The sequence below is a fragment of the Heloderma suspectum genome, chromosome 2 (assembly GCF_057233095.1).
Source record: "Heloderma suspectum isolate Gila_16-S chromosome 2, 16-S_ref, whole genome shotgun sequence".
NCBI classification, from domain to species: domain Eukaryota; kingdom Metazoa; phylum Chordata; class Lepidosauria; order Squamata; family Helodermatidae; genus Heloderma; species Heloderma suspectum.
Window position 1 is genome coordinate 351,963,425 of NC_139459.1, and position 16,777 is coordinate 351,980,201.

Consider the following 16,777-nt stretch of genomic DNA (forward strand, 5'->3'; position numbering starts at 1 on the left):
TGTTACTGTGTCTTTTCATGAGTACTTCATCAAGCTCATCTGCCCCCTCAGTAATCCAGGGCAGAAGATGGAGCCCCAAAGGGGATTTTTGTAAATACGTCCTCTCCAGCTGTGCATGAAGCTGCGTAGAGACTTCAGGATGTTGCAGAAGTGATTCTCTTTCTCCTTGTAATTATTTATAATAATTATTATTATTCCCATGAAAGCATCATGCCTCCCCCCCGCTTCCAAGCCTGCTTTTGGCGTAAACATCAGGTTCAAGAGCAACATGAGGTGGTGTCAGGCATCCCGGTGCAAAAGGTCTGCTGCGTAAATGCCTCCTGTGCCACGGAGAGCTTGGGAGGAGGCTCAGGGCAGGGCAGGAGGACTGTGTGGGCCTGCGGTTGACTTCCTGTCGTCCCCTTCAGATGGGAAGCCTTGGCTGGCTGGGCTCCATCTGCATTGGGAAGCCACAGAGGCATTGGTCCTGCAGGGGGCTTTGGCGTCTTCTAGTTCTTCTTCTTATTAGTGGGGAGGAGCAGACGCTGCGACGGAGGCTGTGCCAGGCGTTCCCAGAATGATTCTGCTCTTGCTGCTGCTGCTGCTTCCCCAGGCGGCCTGCGGCACGCTCAAGGCCAAATGCCCCTTGACTTTGGAACGGGGTAGAAGGAACCCAGTGAGTTATTACAGGCCAGGAGAACTCTTCCTTGGCGGCGTCATCTCTGCAGAAATGAAGCTTTTTTCAAGTGGAAGCAATTTCGAGCAGCCACCTTCTAGCAGCCGACTTGTCAAGTAAGTCATTACGCAGTGATGGTGGCAGAGTGACTTTCTGCTCCTTCCCTCTCTTGTGATTTCATTAGTTCCAAGTATGCTTCATTTGCTAAGGATTTTCCCGATCATCTGCAGCCTTCCTTAGGCAAAAGGATTTTCCACTGTTGCTTTTGGGGGAAGACTTTGCGGGAGCATCAAAAGTAAAGCCCCTTCCAGTGCTCAGCCTGCCGTTTCATGTGCTGCAACTGACTAGGGCTCTCTTGGAGAATGTAATGACCTATGAGAGGACAATCGGGTCTTTCTGCCAGAGCTTTGATGTACAGAACAAAGACCTGCTTTTCTCGTAAGCCCTGTGAGCAGATGCCACTCCTCCTCACCGCCCCTCGCAGAGCTCAGCGTTGCTCAGTGTTGCCGAATGTGTTTGAGCCGCAGCTATTCTGTAGTGAAGTAGGAGTGAGCTGACATCAAGGGACCATGAAAGGCCAGAAGAGGAAGGACTTCCTCACCCAGTGCAGAGCTAAACCATGGCATTTGCTACCACAAGATGTAGTGAAGGCCACCAATTTGGATGGCTTTAAAAAGGGGTTAGAGCAATTCCTGAAGGATAAGGTTATCAATGGCTACTAGTCTTGAGTAGCTATGTGCTACCTCCAGTAACAGAGGCAGTGAGCCTATATACACCTGTTGCTGGGGAACATGGGTGGGAGGGTGCTGTTGCACCCATGTCCAGCTTCATTTACTCTGGCAGGATTGCTCTGCACAGGGGTGTGTTTTTCACCAGGCCATTACCTCACTCACCCCTGTCAAGAAATGTTTCTGCAATGTTTTCCCTGTCAGTATTTCCCAGATGTTGCTACCATTTCACACATTGAACAGGAGTAGCTATACCCCCTATAGCAGTATAGCACTCACTCACCCCTGTCAAGAAATGTTTCTGCAATGTTTTCCCTGTCAGTATTTCCCAGATGTTGCCACCATTTCACACATTGAACAGGAGTAGCTATACCCCGTATAGCAGTATAGCACTATTGCAACAACGTTATATAGCGAAATAGTGCATTTGTTTGGGAGCAGATGCTAATGTGCTTCTGCAGATCTAGAGGGAAATAAAAAAAAAATGATTGGGGTCAGACATAGGTTGGGGAGGCCGGCACTAACACACACTGGCCAAAGAAGGCAGAAAGGGTAGAACAAGGTGAGAGCAGGAGGGAGTGGGTGGGAGGGAACAGGCTCTATATGTGATGACGTGGATGGGACTCCTCCCGGTAGCCACCCAAACAGCCACCCAAAGGTTAGTATTTAGATTAGCAAGATTTACTTTCCATTAGATATAACATACAGATGCTGTCAATTTTTCTTTTCCTCCCTTGCAGCTCTTTGTGGGGCAGTAAGAAAAAGCAATAGAACCCCAATAAACACTGTGGTTAGAAATTTGTTTTGCATAGACAGATCACATACAAAAAAGCAAACTGGTTGTAGGAAGCAAAGCACATTTCAAAAATGGCTCTGTGAATTGTTTATAGAGCATTCCTCCCAAGACAGGACACTCATGAGCTTTTTCAAAAGGAGTAGTAGTTGTTGTTGTTGTTCAGTCGTTCAGTTGTGTCCGACTCTTCGTGACCCCATGGACCATAGTATGCCAGGCCTTCCTGTCCTGCGCTCTCTCCTGGAGCGTGCTCAAGTTCATATTCATTGCATCCGTGATGCTATCTAGCCATCTCATCCTCTGCCGTCCCCTTCTCCTTTTTCCTTCAGTCTTTCCCAGCATCAGGGTCTTTTCCAGAGAGTTTTATCTTCGCATTAGGTGGCCAAAATATTTCAGCTTCAGCTTCAGTATCTGTCCTTCCAATGAGCACTCAGGGTTGATTTCCTTTAGGATGGACTGATTTGACCTCCTTGCAGTCCAGGGGACTCGTAAGAGTCTTCTCCAGCACCACAGTTCGAAAGCATCAATTCTTCGGTGCTCAGCCTTCCTTATAGTCCAGCTCTCACAGCCATACATTACTACTGGGAAAACCATAGCTTTGATTAGACGGACCTTTGTCGGCAAGGTGATGTCTCTGCTTCTTACTATGCTGTCTAGGTTTGCCATAGCTTTCCTCCCAAGGAGCAAGCGTCTTTCAATTTCATGGCTACAGTCACCGTCTGCGGTGATCTTGGAGCCCAAGAAAGTAAAATCTGTCACTGCTTCCATTTCTTCCCCTTCTATATGCCAGGAAGTGATGGGGCCAGATGCCATGATCTTCGTTTTTTTAATGTTGAGTTTCAAACCAGCTTTTGCACTCTCCTCTTTCACCCTCAACAAGAGGCTCTTGAGATCCTCTTCGCTTTCTGCCATTAGGGTGGTATCGTCTGCATATCGGAGGTTGTTGATAATTCTCCCAGCAATCTTAATTCCGACCTCTGATTCATCCAACCCGGCATTTCTCATGATGTACTCTGCATATAAGTTAAATAAGCAGGGTGACAATATGCAGCCTTGTCGTACTCCTTTCCCAATTTTGAACCAATCGGTTGTTCCATGTCTGGTTCTGACTGTTGCTTCTTGACCCTCGTACAGGTTTCTCAGGAGACAGGTCAGGTGGTCTGGTACTCCCATCACTTTAAGAATTTGCCACAGTTTGTTGTGATCCACACAATCAAAGGCTTTAGCGTAGTCAATGAAGCAGAAATAGACATTTTTCTGGAATTCTCTTACTTTCTCCATGATGCAGCGAATGTTGGCGATTTGATCTCTAGTTCCTCTGCCTCTTCTAAACCCAGCTTGTACTTCCGGTAGTTCTCGGTTCGCATACTGCTGAAGCCTAGCTTGTAGGATTTTGAGCATCACCTTGCTTGCATGTGAAATGAGCGCAATTGTGCGGTAGTTTGAACACTCTTTGGCGTTGCCCTTCTTTGGAATTGGAATGTAAACTGACCTTTTCCAGTCTTGTGGCCACTGTTGAGTGTTCCAGATTTGTTGGCATATTGAATGCAGCACTTTAACAGCATCATCTTTTAGGATTTTGAATAGCTCGGCTGGAATACTGTCATCTCCGCTAGCTTTGTTGTTACTAATGCTTCCTAAGGCCCACTTGACTTCACTCTCGAGGATGTCCGGCTCAAGTTCAGTGACCGCACTATCATGGCTATCAGGGACATTCAGATCTTTCCTGTATAGTTCTTCTGTGTATTCTTGCCACCTTTCCTTAATCTCATCTGCTTCTGTTAGGTCCCTGCCTTCTTTGTCCTTTATCATGCCCATCTTTGCACAAAACGTTCCCTTGAGATCTCCAATTTTCTTGAAGAGATCTCTAGTCTTTCCCATTCTGTTGTTTTCCTCGATTTCTTTGCATTGTTCATTTAAGAAGGCCTTCTTGTCTCTCCTTGCTATTCTCTGGAACTCTGCATTCAGTTGGGTATATCTTCCCCTTTCTCCCTTGCTTTTCGCTTCCCTTCTTTCCTCAGCTACTTGTAAAGCCTCCTCAGACAGCCACTTGGCTTTCTTGCATTTCTTTTTCTTTGGGTTGGATTGAGTTGCTGCCTCCTGAACAATGTTACGGACCTCCGTCCATAGTTCCTCAGGCACTCTGTCTATCAGGTCTAATCCCTGAAATCTATTCCTCACCTCCACTGTATATTCATCAGGGATATGATTTAGGTCATACCTGAACGGTTTAGTGGTTTTCCCGACGTTCTTCAATTTAAGCCGAAATTTTGCAAGAAGCAGCTCATGATCTGAGCCACAGTCAGCTCCAGGTCTTGTTTTTACTGACTGTATGGAGCTTCTCCATCTTTGGCTGCAAAGGACATAATCAATCTGATTTCGATATTGACCATCTGGTGACGTCCATGTGTAGAGTCGCCTCTTGTGCTGTTGGAAAAGAGTGTTTGCTATGATCAGCATGTTCTCTTGGCAAAACTCTATTAGCTTTTGTCCTGCTTCATTTTGTACACCAAGGCCATGCCTGCCTGTTATCCCGGTGATTTCTTGACTTCCTACTTTAGCATTCCAATCCCCTATGATAAAGAGGACATCTTTTTTTGGTGTTAGTTCTAGAAGGTGTTGTAGGTCTTCATAGAACCGATCAACCTCAGCTTCTTCGGCCTCAGTGGTTGGGGCATAGACTTGAATTACTGTGATGTTGAATGGTTTGCCTTGGATTCGTACTGAGATCATTCTATCATTTTTAAGATTGTACCCCAGTACTGCTTTTCCCACCCTTTTGTTGACTATGAGTGCTACTCCATTTCTTCTAAGGGATTCTTGCCCACAATAGTAGATATGATGGTCACCTGAATTAAATTCGCCCATGCCTGTCCATTTTAGTTCGCTGATTCCCAAGATGTCGATGTTCAATCTTGCCATCTCATGTTTGACCACCTCCAGCTTACCTTGATTCATTGATCTGACATTCCAGGTTCCTAAACAATATTGTTCTTTACAGCATCGGATTTTCTTTTCACCACCAGACACATCCACAGCTGAGTGTCCTTTCGGCTTTGGTCCAGCCACTTCACTCTTTCTGGCGCTACTTGGAAATACCCTCTGCTCTTCCCCAGTAGCATATTGGACACCTTCCGACCTGAGGGGCTCATCTTCCGGCGTCATATCTTTTAGCCTTGTGATACGTTCCATGGGGTTTTCTTGGCAAGAATACTGGAGTGGGTTGCCATTTCCTTCTCCAGTGGACCACATTTTGTCAGAACTCTCTGCCATGACCTGTCCGTCTTGGGTGGCCCTGCACGGCATAGGTTATGGCTTCACTGAGTTACGCAAGCCCTTCGCCACAACAAGGCAGTGATCCATGAAGGGGAAAAGGAGTAGAGAAGACAATAAAATTGAGGATATTTCACTAATAGGTCTGAAAGTTGAACATGCCAGAAAGAGATGTCTGTTTTACATAACCTGACCATTTTGGGAAGTTTGGTTGAAGATTGAGGGAGAAAGGGCAATTAACAAAAAAAGGAGAAAAAAAACTCAGTCATGCCAAAGTGGTTCCGAAAAAATGTGTTGTTACCATTTGTGCCTCGATTTGTGGAAAAAGTATAGGTTATTTACGTTACAGATGGATGTGTTCTATTTCCCTTTTTATTGTAGTTGGTGGAATGGAATGTCTTCTTTAAAAACTCAATTTGCTTTTAAAAAATATTTTTATTCGTATAATGAATGTCTGTGGGAGACTCATAATGCAGAACGTCACAATCAGAACGTTGAACGTCACAATCAGAACGTCACAATCATAATGCAGAACGTCACATAATGCAGAACGTCACAGAATAAAGGTGTGAGTTGCCTCACAGTAGGATTCCTCTAGCAATACTGTAAGCCTCAGATGCCTCATCAGGCAATAGAGGACCAGGTCAACATGGAGGATCTTTGCTGGTCCCAGGCACTCCATCCTCCCTTCTAGATTTGGGACTGCATGACTCAGGAAATGTGCAGGTGCATGGAGGGTAAGTTGTAAGCAAGCAGAAGTTTTGACAAGGCACAACATAATGACAGATCACATGGTCTAATCAGAAAAATGAATGTCTTTGGTAGACTCATAATTAGGGATGTACAAAAGGGACTTACCTTGTCCCGCACCTTTTTTCACGGTGGGGGGAGGCGCTTCGCTTCTTCCCCCGAAGTTCATGCAAGGAGGGGTGTCTTCCCGCCTCGCCCAGCTGAAATTCAGGCCGGGGGGGGAGGCTTCCCGCCTCGCCCGGCCGAAATTCAGGCCAGGGAGAAGCGCCCCGTCTCCCCGGCCGCGAACTTCAAAAGAAAAGTTAAAAAAAAAAAGCCCCATGATAGGCTACTAGGGATGGGGGAGAATTTCTCCCCAAAACTTCGGGGGGCCGAGTGCCAATGCATTCAGTCCTCCGAAGGTTGTTCAGGGAGAAATTCTCTGCCCCCCGCCCCACGCCCCCCCCCGGGATGGGACTTACCTTTCACGAATGTCGCTCCCGGCAGCGGGTCCCGGCGGCGGTTCGGCAGGTCTTCGTCAGGGGCGGGGGCGGCAGCCGGTCTTTTGACCGGCTATTTGCGTTGCCCTTATTTTCACCGTAGTCTACGTAAATCTTCACATAGACTACAGGGACCAAATAAGGAACGCGAATGGCGGCTCCCTATGGGGGCCGCCATTTGCGTACGTGCTTTTTTTTTTTTTTTCAAAGTCACCCGTGATAGGGTACATGACGATTAACGTAGCCTATCACGGCTGACTTTGCAAATCTAGCCGTGATAGGCTACGTTGTTACGTAGCCTATCACGGGGGCATTTTTTTTTACTTTTCTTGTAATGGCGGCGGTGGCAGCTGGTCGAAAAACACTTGCCGCTCCAGTCCTCTTACTTTTCCTTCCAGCAGCGTGATCAACTTGCACTTGTGGCATGTGGAGGCCATGCTGATCTCAGGCAAGAAAACAAACACTGCACACATTTTGCAGGTCACCACCACTGTAGAGTCTTGTCCTTCCATAGCCTCTTTTCCCTTTTTGTGTCTAGCTTTCTGGCTGCACTAGAGTAGCCTGTGCCTGGTCCTCTACTCACTGGAGGTTAAAAACAAAGTCACACTGGTATGGAAGTGTGTGTTACGAGACAAATATTTTAAGAAAATGAGAAGAGAAGGTTAAATAAAATAAAATAATAAAACATAAATAAATAAATAAAACATAAATAAAAGATAAAATAAATAAAATAAATAAAATAAAATAAATGTGAGGGGCCTCCCCCTTGACCTCCTCCTTGACCTCCCTGGCCAACTCCTGCTTGCTCCTCCTGTTCGTTTGGTCTGATCGCTTGCTCTCTGGGAGCTTGCTTGCTTCTCTAGTTGCAAGACCAGCTGGAGCACCTTCTTCTGTACTGCTCTGCTCAGCTGGGAGGCAGGAAGCAGACTGAAGTTTCCTGCCCACACAGCTCCTGGGATTACTCAGGCCACCCACCCACCCACTTCAGTCGGAGCTCTCAGGAGCTTTCGAGCACCTGGAGAGCTCACAGCCACTCATAGGGATGAACAAAAATCACTTACCTGTTCGCGGATTATGTTGATCCTCGCCAGCAGGGGAGGCGCTCCATTCCTTCTCCCCAGAATTCTCCGCAGAGCAGCCAGCCAGGCCCGGCCAGGCCAGAGCCGTCCGCAGCTGGATTTCCAGGCGCGGAGGGCTCTGGTAAACAAAAAAACAAAAAAACCCTGCATACGCAAATGGCGGTGGCTACGGCCGCCGCCATTTGCGTTCCTTATTTTTGCCCTCTTAATCTACGTAAATATTTATGTAGACTATGACAGCGAAAATCAAGGGGAACGCAAATAGCGTAGCGGGTGCTAATTGCGTCCCTTTTGGATTCCCCATTTTACCCTACGTAAATCTTTGTGTAGGCTAAAATGGGGAATCAAAAAGGTACGCAAATAGCGCCCACTATGCTATTTGCATTCCCCTTGATTTTCGCCGTCATAGTCTACGTAAATATTTACGTAGATTAAGAGGGCAAAAATAAGGAACACAAATGGCGGCAGCCATAGCTGCCGCCATTTGCGTACACGGTTTTTGTTGTTTTTAACCCACCCAGGCATGATAGGCTACGTAAAGATTTACGTAACCTATCATGTCGTGTTTTTTTTTTTTTAAACCTAGTCATGATAGGCTACGTAAATCTTTATGTAGCCCATCACGTCTTTCTTTTTCTTTCTTTTCTTTTTTTTTTACAAGAGTGGAAATGGCAGCGGCGGCAGCTGGTCGGACGACTGGTCGCCGCAGCCGCCACCGCCACTGAAGCCGCCGCCAGAGCCACCAGTGCCCGGAAGATCAGCCCCAGGTGAGTCTCGTCCCGGGGGGGATCCGCGGATGGGCGGGGGGGCAGGATGTTCCGCCAGGGAGTTTGGGGGGCCGAATGCACTGGCATTTGGCCTCACCATGATCTGTGGAGGAATTCTCTGCCATCCCTAGCCACTCAGAAGGGAAAGGACAGCTCTCTGGGCTCCCTCCAGCTGCATCCTTCTTAAAGGATGCACTTCCCAAACTGTCACACTATCGACAGCGTAACCATTTGTGAATTTGTCTAATCTTTTTAAACACCTTTTTTAAACATCACCACATCTGTTGGTAGCAAATTCCACAGTTTAATTCTGAGCTGGGCAAAGAAGTCCTCCCTTTTATCTGTCTAAGATATGATTATGTTATGGAAATTCCCCTTGTATATTTTTTCAGTGAAGAATTCAGTTATTACTGGAGGATCCTGTCCATCGTCTTTGCCATTCAGGAGATCAACCAGAATCCCAGGCTCTTACCCAACATTACCCTGGGCTACAACATCCATGACAACTATTTTGATGAACGAATGACTTCAGATGCCTCATTAAGCCTGCTGTCTGTTGGGCAGGCAAATGTTCCCAACTACAAATGTGGAAGACAGAATCAGCCATTGGCTGTTCTTGAGGGATCTGACTCTGACATCTCCATCCAGATTTCAACCATGTTGGGCATCTACAAAATCCCACAGGTAGGGATAGAGAAGAATGGGCCAGATGAAAGTTGATGCTAATTCCACTTTGCACCTGAGTCTAATTTCAGACAACTGAGACAGTGGGCAGTGGATGATCCTGTGAGATTGGAGATATAGCTTTTCAGAGGGTTGCAAGTGATTTGAGAGAGGTTTCCCTTGAGGTGTAAAATGCCTTCAGGAAAACCTATGCCCTGTTGCAGTCCTTAGGTCAACTGTGCATTGCATTTCTGTGCAGGTTCATTTTGAGTAAGTCCGGTTGAGTTGAGCAGGACTTATTACTTGGCAAGCGAGTTTAGGATTACAGCCTCAGGCATTTTCTCAGTTCAGTTAAAGAGTAAAAGGGGAGTGGGGGACAAGGAGTCTTCCTGGGCTAATAAGCATCAAGGCCAGCCTTTCAAAGGAAATGACTTGTTTGAGCAGCGCACAGTTAAACTCTGTGGAACTCACTGCCACCAGGTCTAGTTATTCAGGCTGTGCATTGCTTTGGTGCCGAATCCGAATTCCAAAGTGAATCGGGGCTCTTGGGGGTGCCTCCATGTGATACGAAGCAAATCAGAGCAGTGCTGAGGGGTTCCAAGAGGAGGAGGAAGAGGGAGTGAGCTTTGGCAATTGGCAACTGTAGTTTCCAAATTAGTGCTGAACGGAACCCAGCAGTCTCCAATCAGTGACAGTGATGGAGGAGGGGTGGGAGAGCTGGATATGTTGGAGAAAAATCCTGTGTTTGTTTGTGGTGCACGAGAGATCTGGTGGTGTTACTGGAGAGGACTCTGAAGTAATTTGTTTAGATCTGTGGTGTGTGTGTACTGGTCTCTCTTTCCCACCCAGCCCTTCTCAGCTATTGCCTTGCTTACTTCCAGAGTATTTATTTAAAAACGGAAAACATTGAGTACCTCTTCCTTTCCTCCTTTCCTCCAGTTGGCTTGTTGTCTGGCTCCCACCCACTGCCCTTCTGAATTACTCAAACTTCTTATTAATTTTCTCTGCCTGTTATATAAAGATTCTTTATATAAAAAGCAAGCAATATTTGAAAAGTTGTATTGTTTTCCTTGCCTGGCCATGTTTCAGGGTCATCCCCCCACTTCTCCTGTCAGTTATTTCTTCATAATGTTCTGGCTAAGTCCTTTTTAAACACACATGTACACACACACATGTATGTATGTATATGTATTTCCATTTTGTTGTTCTTTGGCTCTCTTTCCCCCCTTCCTGCCATTCTCCAATCAGCCATTTCTTCATCATCTTCTGGCTAAATCCTTTTAAAACACACATTATTTTTTTAATTTGAAATGAAGTATTTTTCTTTCCTTGTTCTTGGCTGTCCTCCCACCCACCCTTCTCAGTTCCTGGATTGCTTCCCTCCCGTTTTTGAACTCCATATCTTATTCCATACAAAGATAAAATATAAACCCTTTGCCTGTAGGGAGTTTTGTGTTTGCTTTTCTTTTGCTCTTGTGCATCTGTGTGTCTCTGCTTGTGTTGTGTTTAAGCAAAGCAGGACGTCCACATTTCAGAATACAGTGGGCAAAGCACCACACAGTAACATCTATTACTTAAATAATATCATACTACCCTGTGTGGCACAAGCCAGCCGAACATGAGGCATCATCGGGACCTGGGCAGGGGCGGCGGTGGGCGAGGCGCCACTGGCACTAGCAGCAGTGATGGGCAAGCTGGCTCAGCCCCAGTCTGGATAGGGCATCCTGGTGTCACAAGGCAGCAGAGTGTGGAGGGCAGTGGCAGTGCCCGGAGGTCCCTGTCTGCGGAGGTGGGTGCCGGCGGCAGCAGTAGCACTCCTGCCAAAGGAGCTGCATCCCCTTCTCTGGTGGAAGAGGGGAGCCTGCTGGTGGACGTTAGGTCAGAAGTATCTGATGTCCTCAGCATGGTGGAGGGTCCAGAGGAGGAGATCCTCCAGGGTGTGGGGAAGAAGGAGCAGCAGGCCGAGGCTCCAGCACCTGACCCCTCTTCCTCTGTCACCCCTGCTCATGTGGGGACCCCCGAGACCCAAGGCTCGAAGTCTCTGTCTCCACAGAAATGGCAGAGCAGCAGATGTGCAGGAAGTGGTGACAAGGCTGAGGGATGGCCTAGCACGGCAGGTAGACCCCCCATGCCAGAGGGGACGTAGATGTTGGCCACCATGTGTGATCCCCCCTGAAAGTTGGCCTTTGTGGGGAGAACTCCCAGATGGGGTGTCAGGATACACTGGTGGGGCAAGTGAGGGGGGGATGGGTAAAGAGACTGAAGCAGGTATCAGAGGAGGAGGTGGAGGAGGAGGGGAGACAGGGCACCAGCCAGCCCGCTGACAGCCCGCCAGGATGATGCCACAATGTCTGTGCAGCATTACCTGCTGGAGGCCATGGAGGACGGGTCCACGTACCCGATGGCCTACTGGTCGTCCCGCAGCTGAGTTTGGCTGGACCTGGCTCAGGTGGCCAGGGAAAGACTCCACTGCCCACCCACCAGCATCCCAAGCGAGACGCCATGGCTCCATGGCGGGCGATGTGGTGACACCCCACCGCGGCTGCTTGGCCACTGACTGAATGGAGCATCTGGTCTTCCTCAAAGTCAACTTGCCTCTGCTGGGATACCCCTTCCTCTGGCCCTCGGGTGAAGGAGCGGCACAGTCACCCAGCCTGCTGTTTCTCTGCCTTTTGGCTGGGTAGGTTTTTTCTTTATTTTGGTCAGGCAGGGCATTACTATTATTATTATTATTATTATTATTATTAGCCTCATCATATCACTATCACTATCACTATCACTACTATTATTTCTATATTTAAGCCTTTTAGCGGGCTTGTTTTGTTTGTCTCAGGCCCAGTTCAAGTCACAACTCAGGCTCTTCCATCTCTATATGCCCTCAGTGGTCTAGTTTTCTTTGCTTGTCTCCTCCAGGCCCAGTTGAAGTCTGAACTCAGGACTAGGGATGTATGAAAATTCCACCACGGATCTCAGGGAGGCCGAATGCCAGCGCATTCGGCCCCCCGAAATCGGTGGCAGAATGGCCTGCCCCCCCGCCCCCCTGGGACGAGACTTACCTTGGGCGGATCTTCCTGGAGGCGGCGGCTCTGGCGGCGGCTCCAGTGGCAGCTGCGGCGGCAGCTGCGGCGGCGGTTCAGTGGCTGTGGCGGCTGAGGCGGCTGGTCTTCCAACTGGCTGCCGCCACCGCCATTTCCAGTTTAAAAGAACAAAAAAAAAAACGTGATAGGCTACGTAAAGATTTACATAGCCTATCATGGCTAGGTTTATTAAAAAAACCGTGATAGGCTACATAAATGTTTACGTAGCCTATCATGTCTGACTTTAAAAAAACAACAACAACGCGCATATGCAAATGGTGGTGGCCATGGCCGCTGCCATTTGCGTACGTGCATTTTTTTGTTTTAAAAGTCAGACATGATAGGCTACGTAAACATTTATGTAGCCTATCACAGCTGACTGCAGGGACGCAAATGGTGGCAGCTACGGCCGCCGCCATTTGCGTCCCTGCTAGCCAGCGGCCGGATGTCTGGCTGCTGGCGGAGCCGGCCGTCAGCTCCGCAGAATCCCTGCGGAGCACAGCCGGCCGGCCAGGATTCCGGGGGGGGGGGAGGAACGGAGAGCCTTCCCCCCAGCCATAAACATAATCCGTGAATGGTAAGTGCCTTTCGTACATCCCTACTCAGGGCCCTACGTATTTTCTGGTCCCAGCGGACATATATATTTCCTCCCTTGACTCAAGGTCTGTCTCTTGGATGCACCTTTGCTTAGGCCTCCTTGGTTCTTTGGAGCTTGAATCTTCCACCGGAGCCCCTCTTCCGTCACTGACAGAATTGGATGGTGCAGCTTCCCCACGAGAGCTGGCAGAGTCGACGTATTGCGTATTTGTACCCTGCTGCACCCACGGGTGTCTCTCCGCCAGTGTCTGCCAGCCGGTGCCTGCCCACTGCCCACCTTGCCCAAAGGAACCAGAACTGATTTAATGAGCTGTTTGCAGTTTCACAACGACACCCATGTGTACGTGTGGCTCATCTTTCAGACAAGTTTGCAGGGTCAATCAGGTCACCTGGCTGTCCTGTGCCCCATTCCCCATGCCGGGGTGGAAAAGCTGGGCTGGGTGGCTTTGATGCCATGGGCCTATTGCATATTTCCCCCCTGTTTCCCCCCTGCTGCACCCAGAGGTGTCTCTCCCCAAGCCTCCACCTGCCCATTCTCCAGTTCCAAGTGCCGATGAGTAAGGCAGGGCATAGGGCTACTCCCTTCCACTTGCCCCTTGGCATGTAGGGCGTTTCCTTTCTGTATCTGATTTTCATTTGCTCTTGCTGTTTGCCCCAGGGCAGTCAAGCCTGTCACCCCTCACGTTCTTCTCCTATTACAGAATATGCCGGGCTTGGCTCTGGTTTCTTCCACCTTTCTGGCCCATGTCCGCTCTTCCATATATGCCCTGCTGGGCAAGGCATTGTTGTTTTATTATCATTATTCCTTTATTCAAGCCTCTAATCTGGCCCCAGCCCAGCCCAGTCCAGACAACTATGACACACTCTATTGCACCCATGGGTTCTCCACCGGTCTCTGTTCTCAATTCAACCATTTCTTAGTAGTTTTCCCTTTCTTTCCAGATCCTTTATTTCATATATATTTACACACACACATAGGTATTCCCAAGGTCCAACTATGAGCTTTTTAACTGAAGCAAATTTAAGATACACTCTTGGAGCTGGCATTACCATGGCTGCTGGCACCAGACTTGTCCTGGAATGGATCCTCGTTAAAGGATTTAAAGTGTACTCATTCTAGAGTCACCAAAGCATTAGAGTCACCAAAGTGGCCCTGTGAGCCTGGGATTGTTCTGGCCAGGCATCCCTGCAGGTCAGGGTTCCTTTGCATGTATTAGCTCTAGAATGAACACAGTCCCCACTTGTCAGAAAGGGGAAAGGGGTTATTTGCACTTCACAAAAACCTACAGCAGAGATTAGGGATCGTGACCTCATCTGAATCTCCGCTTAAACATCTCCGATTTATGCCATTTAGTTTGAGATTCTGAGAACAGCACGTTTTATCTGTGCCTAGCACAAAAACTCCTGTTTCAAACTGTCTGACATTTGGCACATGGCACCCCCTCTATGGGGGCTGGGAGGTCCTCAAATGTCATGTAAGTCTGTGGAAAGAGTGAAAAGTTATAGCTCTTTGTTTTGAGAGTTTTTGATTAAAAAAAAATCAAATTTCACCTGCACCTTGCACAAAAAGTCCATAGACAAACTGTCTGAAATCCAGCAGGTGGGATGCCCTCCAAAGGGGCTGACAGGTTGCCAAATTTCATTTGTGTATCATAGGGATGTATGAAAGTCACTTACCTTTTTGAAGGGTAACATTTGCAGTGGGGGGGAGGCGCTCCATCCCTCCCCCTGAAATTCTGTCCAGCTGGCTCCGCTCCGTGGAGATTCCGTGGAGCCGCCGGCTGGGGCCATCCGCAGCTGGACATCCAGCCGCTGGGCAGCCTGCAGGGATGCAAATGGCGGCTGCCATAGCAGCCGCCATTTGCATCCCTGTATTTAGCTGTGATAGGCTAAGTAAATATTTACGTAGCCTATCACGGCAAGCAAAAAAAAAAAAAAAAAAACTTGCTGTGATAGTTTACGTAAATACTTACGTAGCCTATCACAACCTCCGCAGGGATGCACATGGTGTCCCTGCATTAGCCGTGATAGGCTACGTAATTATTTATGTAGGCTATCACAGCTATGATGAGGAAGCGACTGGCAGCCGCAGACACAGCCGCCATTTGCAAGTCAGCGCAGACGACAGCAGGCAGCAGTGCTCCGTTTCGCGCGCCTTTTGTGGGGTGGGGGGGCAGGGGCTTCATTCCACCATGGATTTCAGGGGGCCGAATGCACAGGCATTCGGCCTCAATGAGATCTGTGGCCGAATTCTCTGACATCCTTAGTGTATCATAACAAATGAAAACGTTATAGCCATTTCTGTTTTCTAATGCAAGTCAAAGGGAAAACATCAGAATGATTCAGATATCTGAATCACGCTTCAAGCCCGAATCCAAAGTGAAGCAGATGGGGTCCGAATTGGTCTGAAGCAAACTGGGGCTGCTTTGGAAAGTCCAAAGCGGCATCTATAGCAAGCAGGGGGTCCATGCACAGCCCTAGTAGTGATGGACACTAATTCAGACATCTTTAAAGGGGGATTAACAAATATTTCAGAAAATCTGATCAGAAAGAAAATACAACCTTAATGTCCTCCTTTCCTTGCCAGGTCAGTTACACTTTTATTTCTCATCTGCTGAATGATAAAGCTCAGTTCCCTTTTTTCTACCCAATGGTCCCCAAAGACCAAACCCAGTACCAGGGGATTGCCAAAGTGCTCCTGCATTTCAGGTGGACCTTGATTGGTCTCGTGGCTTCAGACACGGACAACGGAGAGAGGTTCGTGAGGACTTTGATGCTTGAGCTCACCAGGAACCGCCTTTGTGTTGTTTTCACGCAAAGATTCTCAAGAGCGATGAATGTAAACCAAAGGAATATCCACCCGGCTTCATTTCAGAAACCGGGAGAAGTCAATGTTTTTGTTTACTGTGCAGATACCAGCTCCTTCTTAAATGGAATGTACATTATAGAAAGATACAGTGATTACTTTACACACCACAGGGCTGGATCAGTCTGGATTGTAACAGCTCTGTGGGATTTCACCTTTGAATTGTCCTCTCATATACCTTCCCCACGCATCCATGGCATATTTTCCTTCCTTATCCAGAAAAATAAAAGGAAAACATATGAATATTATTCACGCTTTTACTCTCTTATTAAGCATTTTGTTTGGAAAGCATTTAGTTGCTCATACTCAAAGCATGTATTGTCTGTGAAAGGCTGGACAAGATGCACAGAGAAGGAGAGAGTGCAGGCCCTGCCCCAAGAGGACGTGGAGAGAATCCTGTCTTTCGACAGCTACCACATTTACAACTCCATCCATGCTGTGGCTCGTGCCTTGGATGCCGTTTATTCATCGAGATCCAAGAGGAGGGTGGTGGAGGGCAGAGACAGGCTGGATGTTCAGAGGCTGCAGCCATGGCAGGTATTCATTTCCCATCTCAGATATCCCTGCTGGACATGGTGATCCATTGTACACTTCCGGAATGGTTGTCTTGGAATTGTACTCTAACGACCAATGTAGAAGTGTGTGAAATGTTGCGCATTGGTGGAGCAAACCCAACTGCAAAACTCCCTGTGCTGCTCCCTCTTTGAGCCCCCTAGACTGGCCTCTGAGGATGCAATTCATCTGGTCTGACCCCCAGCACTGACTCAGGCCCTCTGGACCTGCAGAGGCCCTTCCCTCTCCTCCCCCATGGGAGTTGGCCATCTCGCTGCCTCTGTGTGACCCTCCCTCCCTCTGCCAGGCTCCCTCTTTGGCTGAGGGAGTTTGTAGAAGCAAGTGGGGACTCGGTGGGCCTTTTCTTAACTCCATCTGGCCCCACCTTTGCCTGCAGGAGTGGGTGTATTCCTGTTTGGCTGATGTGGCAGGGAGGAACGTTAGTAATTATTACAGAGCCTTTTAATACTGTGCCATCTGGCCCTTTTCTAGACTGCT

At 48.1% G+C, this 16,777-nt stretch overlaps 1 protein-coding gene across 1 annotated transcript; it reads left to right on the plus strand.

The window, feature by feature from the left end:
* The first annotated feature begins 250 nt into the window (after positions 1-250).
* On the plus strand, positions 251-16,434 carry LOC146355502 (vomeronasal type-2 receptor 26-like). The gene is made up of 4 exons (XM_084829911.1): positions 251-771; positions 8,917-9,208; positions 15,449-16,042; positions 16,201-16,434. The coding sequence occupies exons 1-4, from the start codon at positions 557-559 to the stop codon at positions 16,432-16,434; spliced, it is 1,335 nt and encodes a 444-aa protein (XP_084686037.1). The 5' UTR covers positions 251-556.
* The last annotated feature ends 343 nt before the right edge of the window (positions 16,435-16,777 follow it).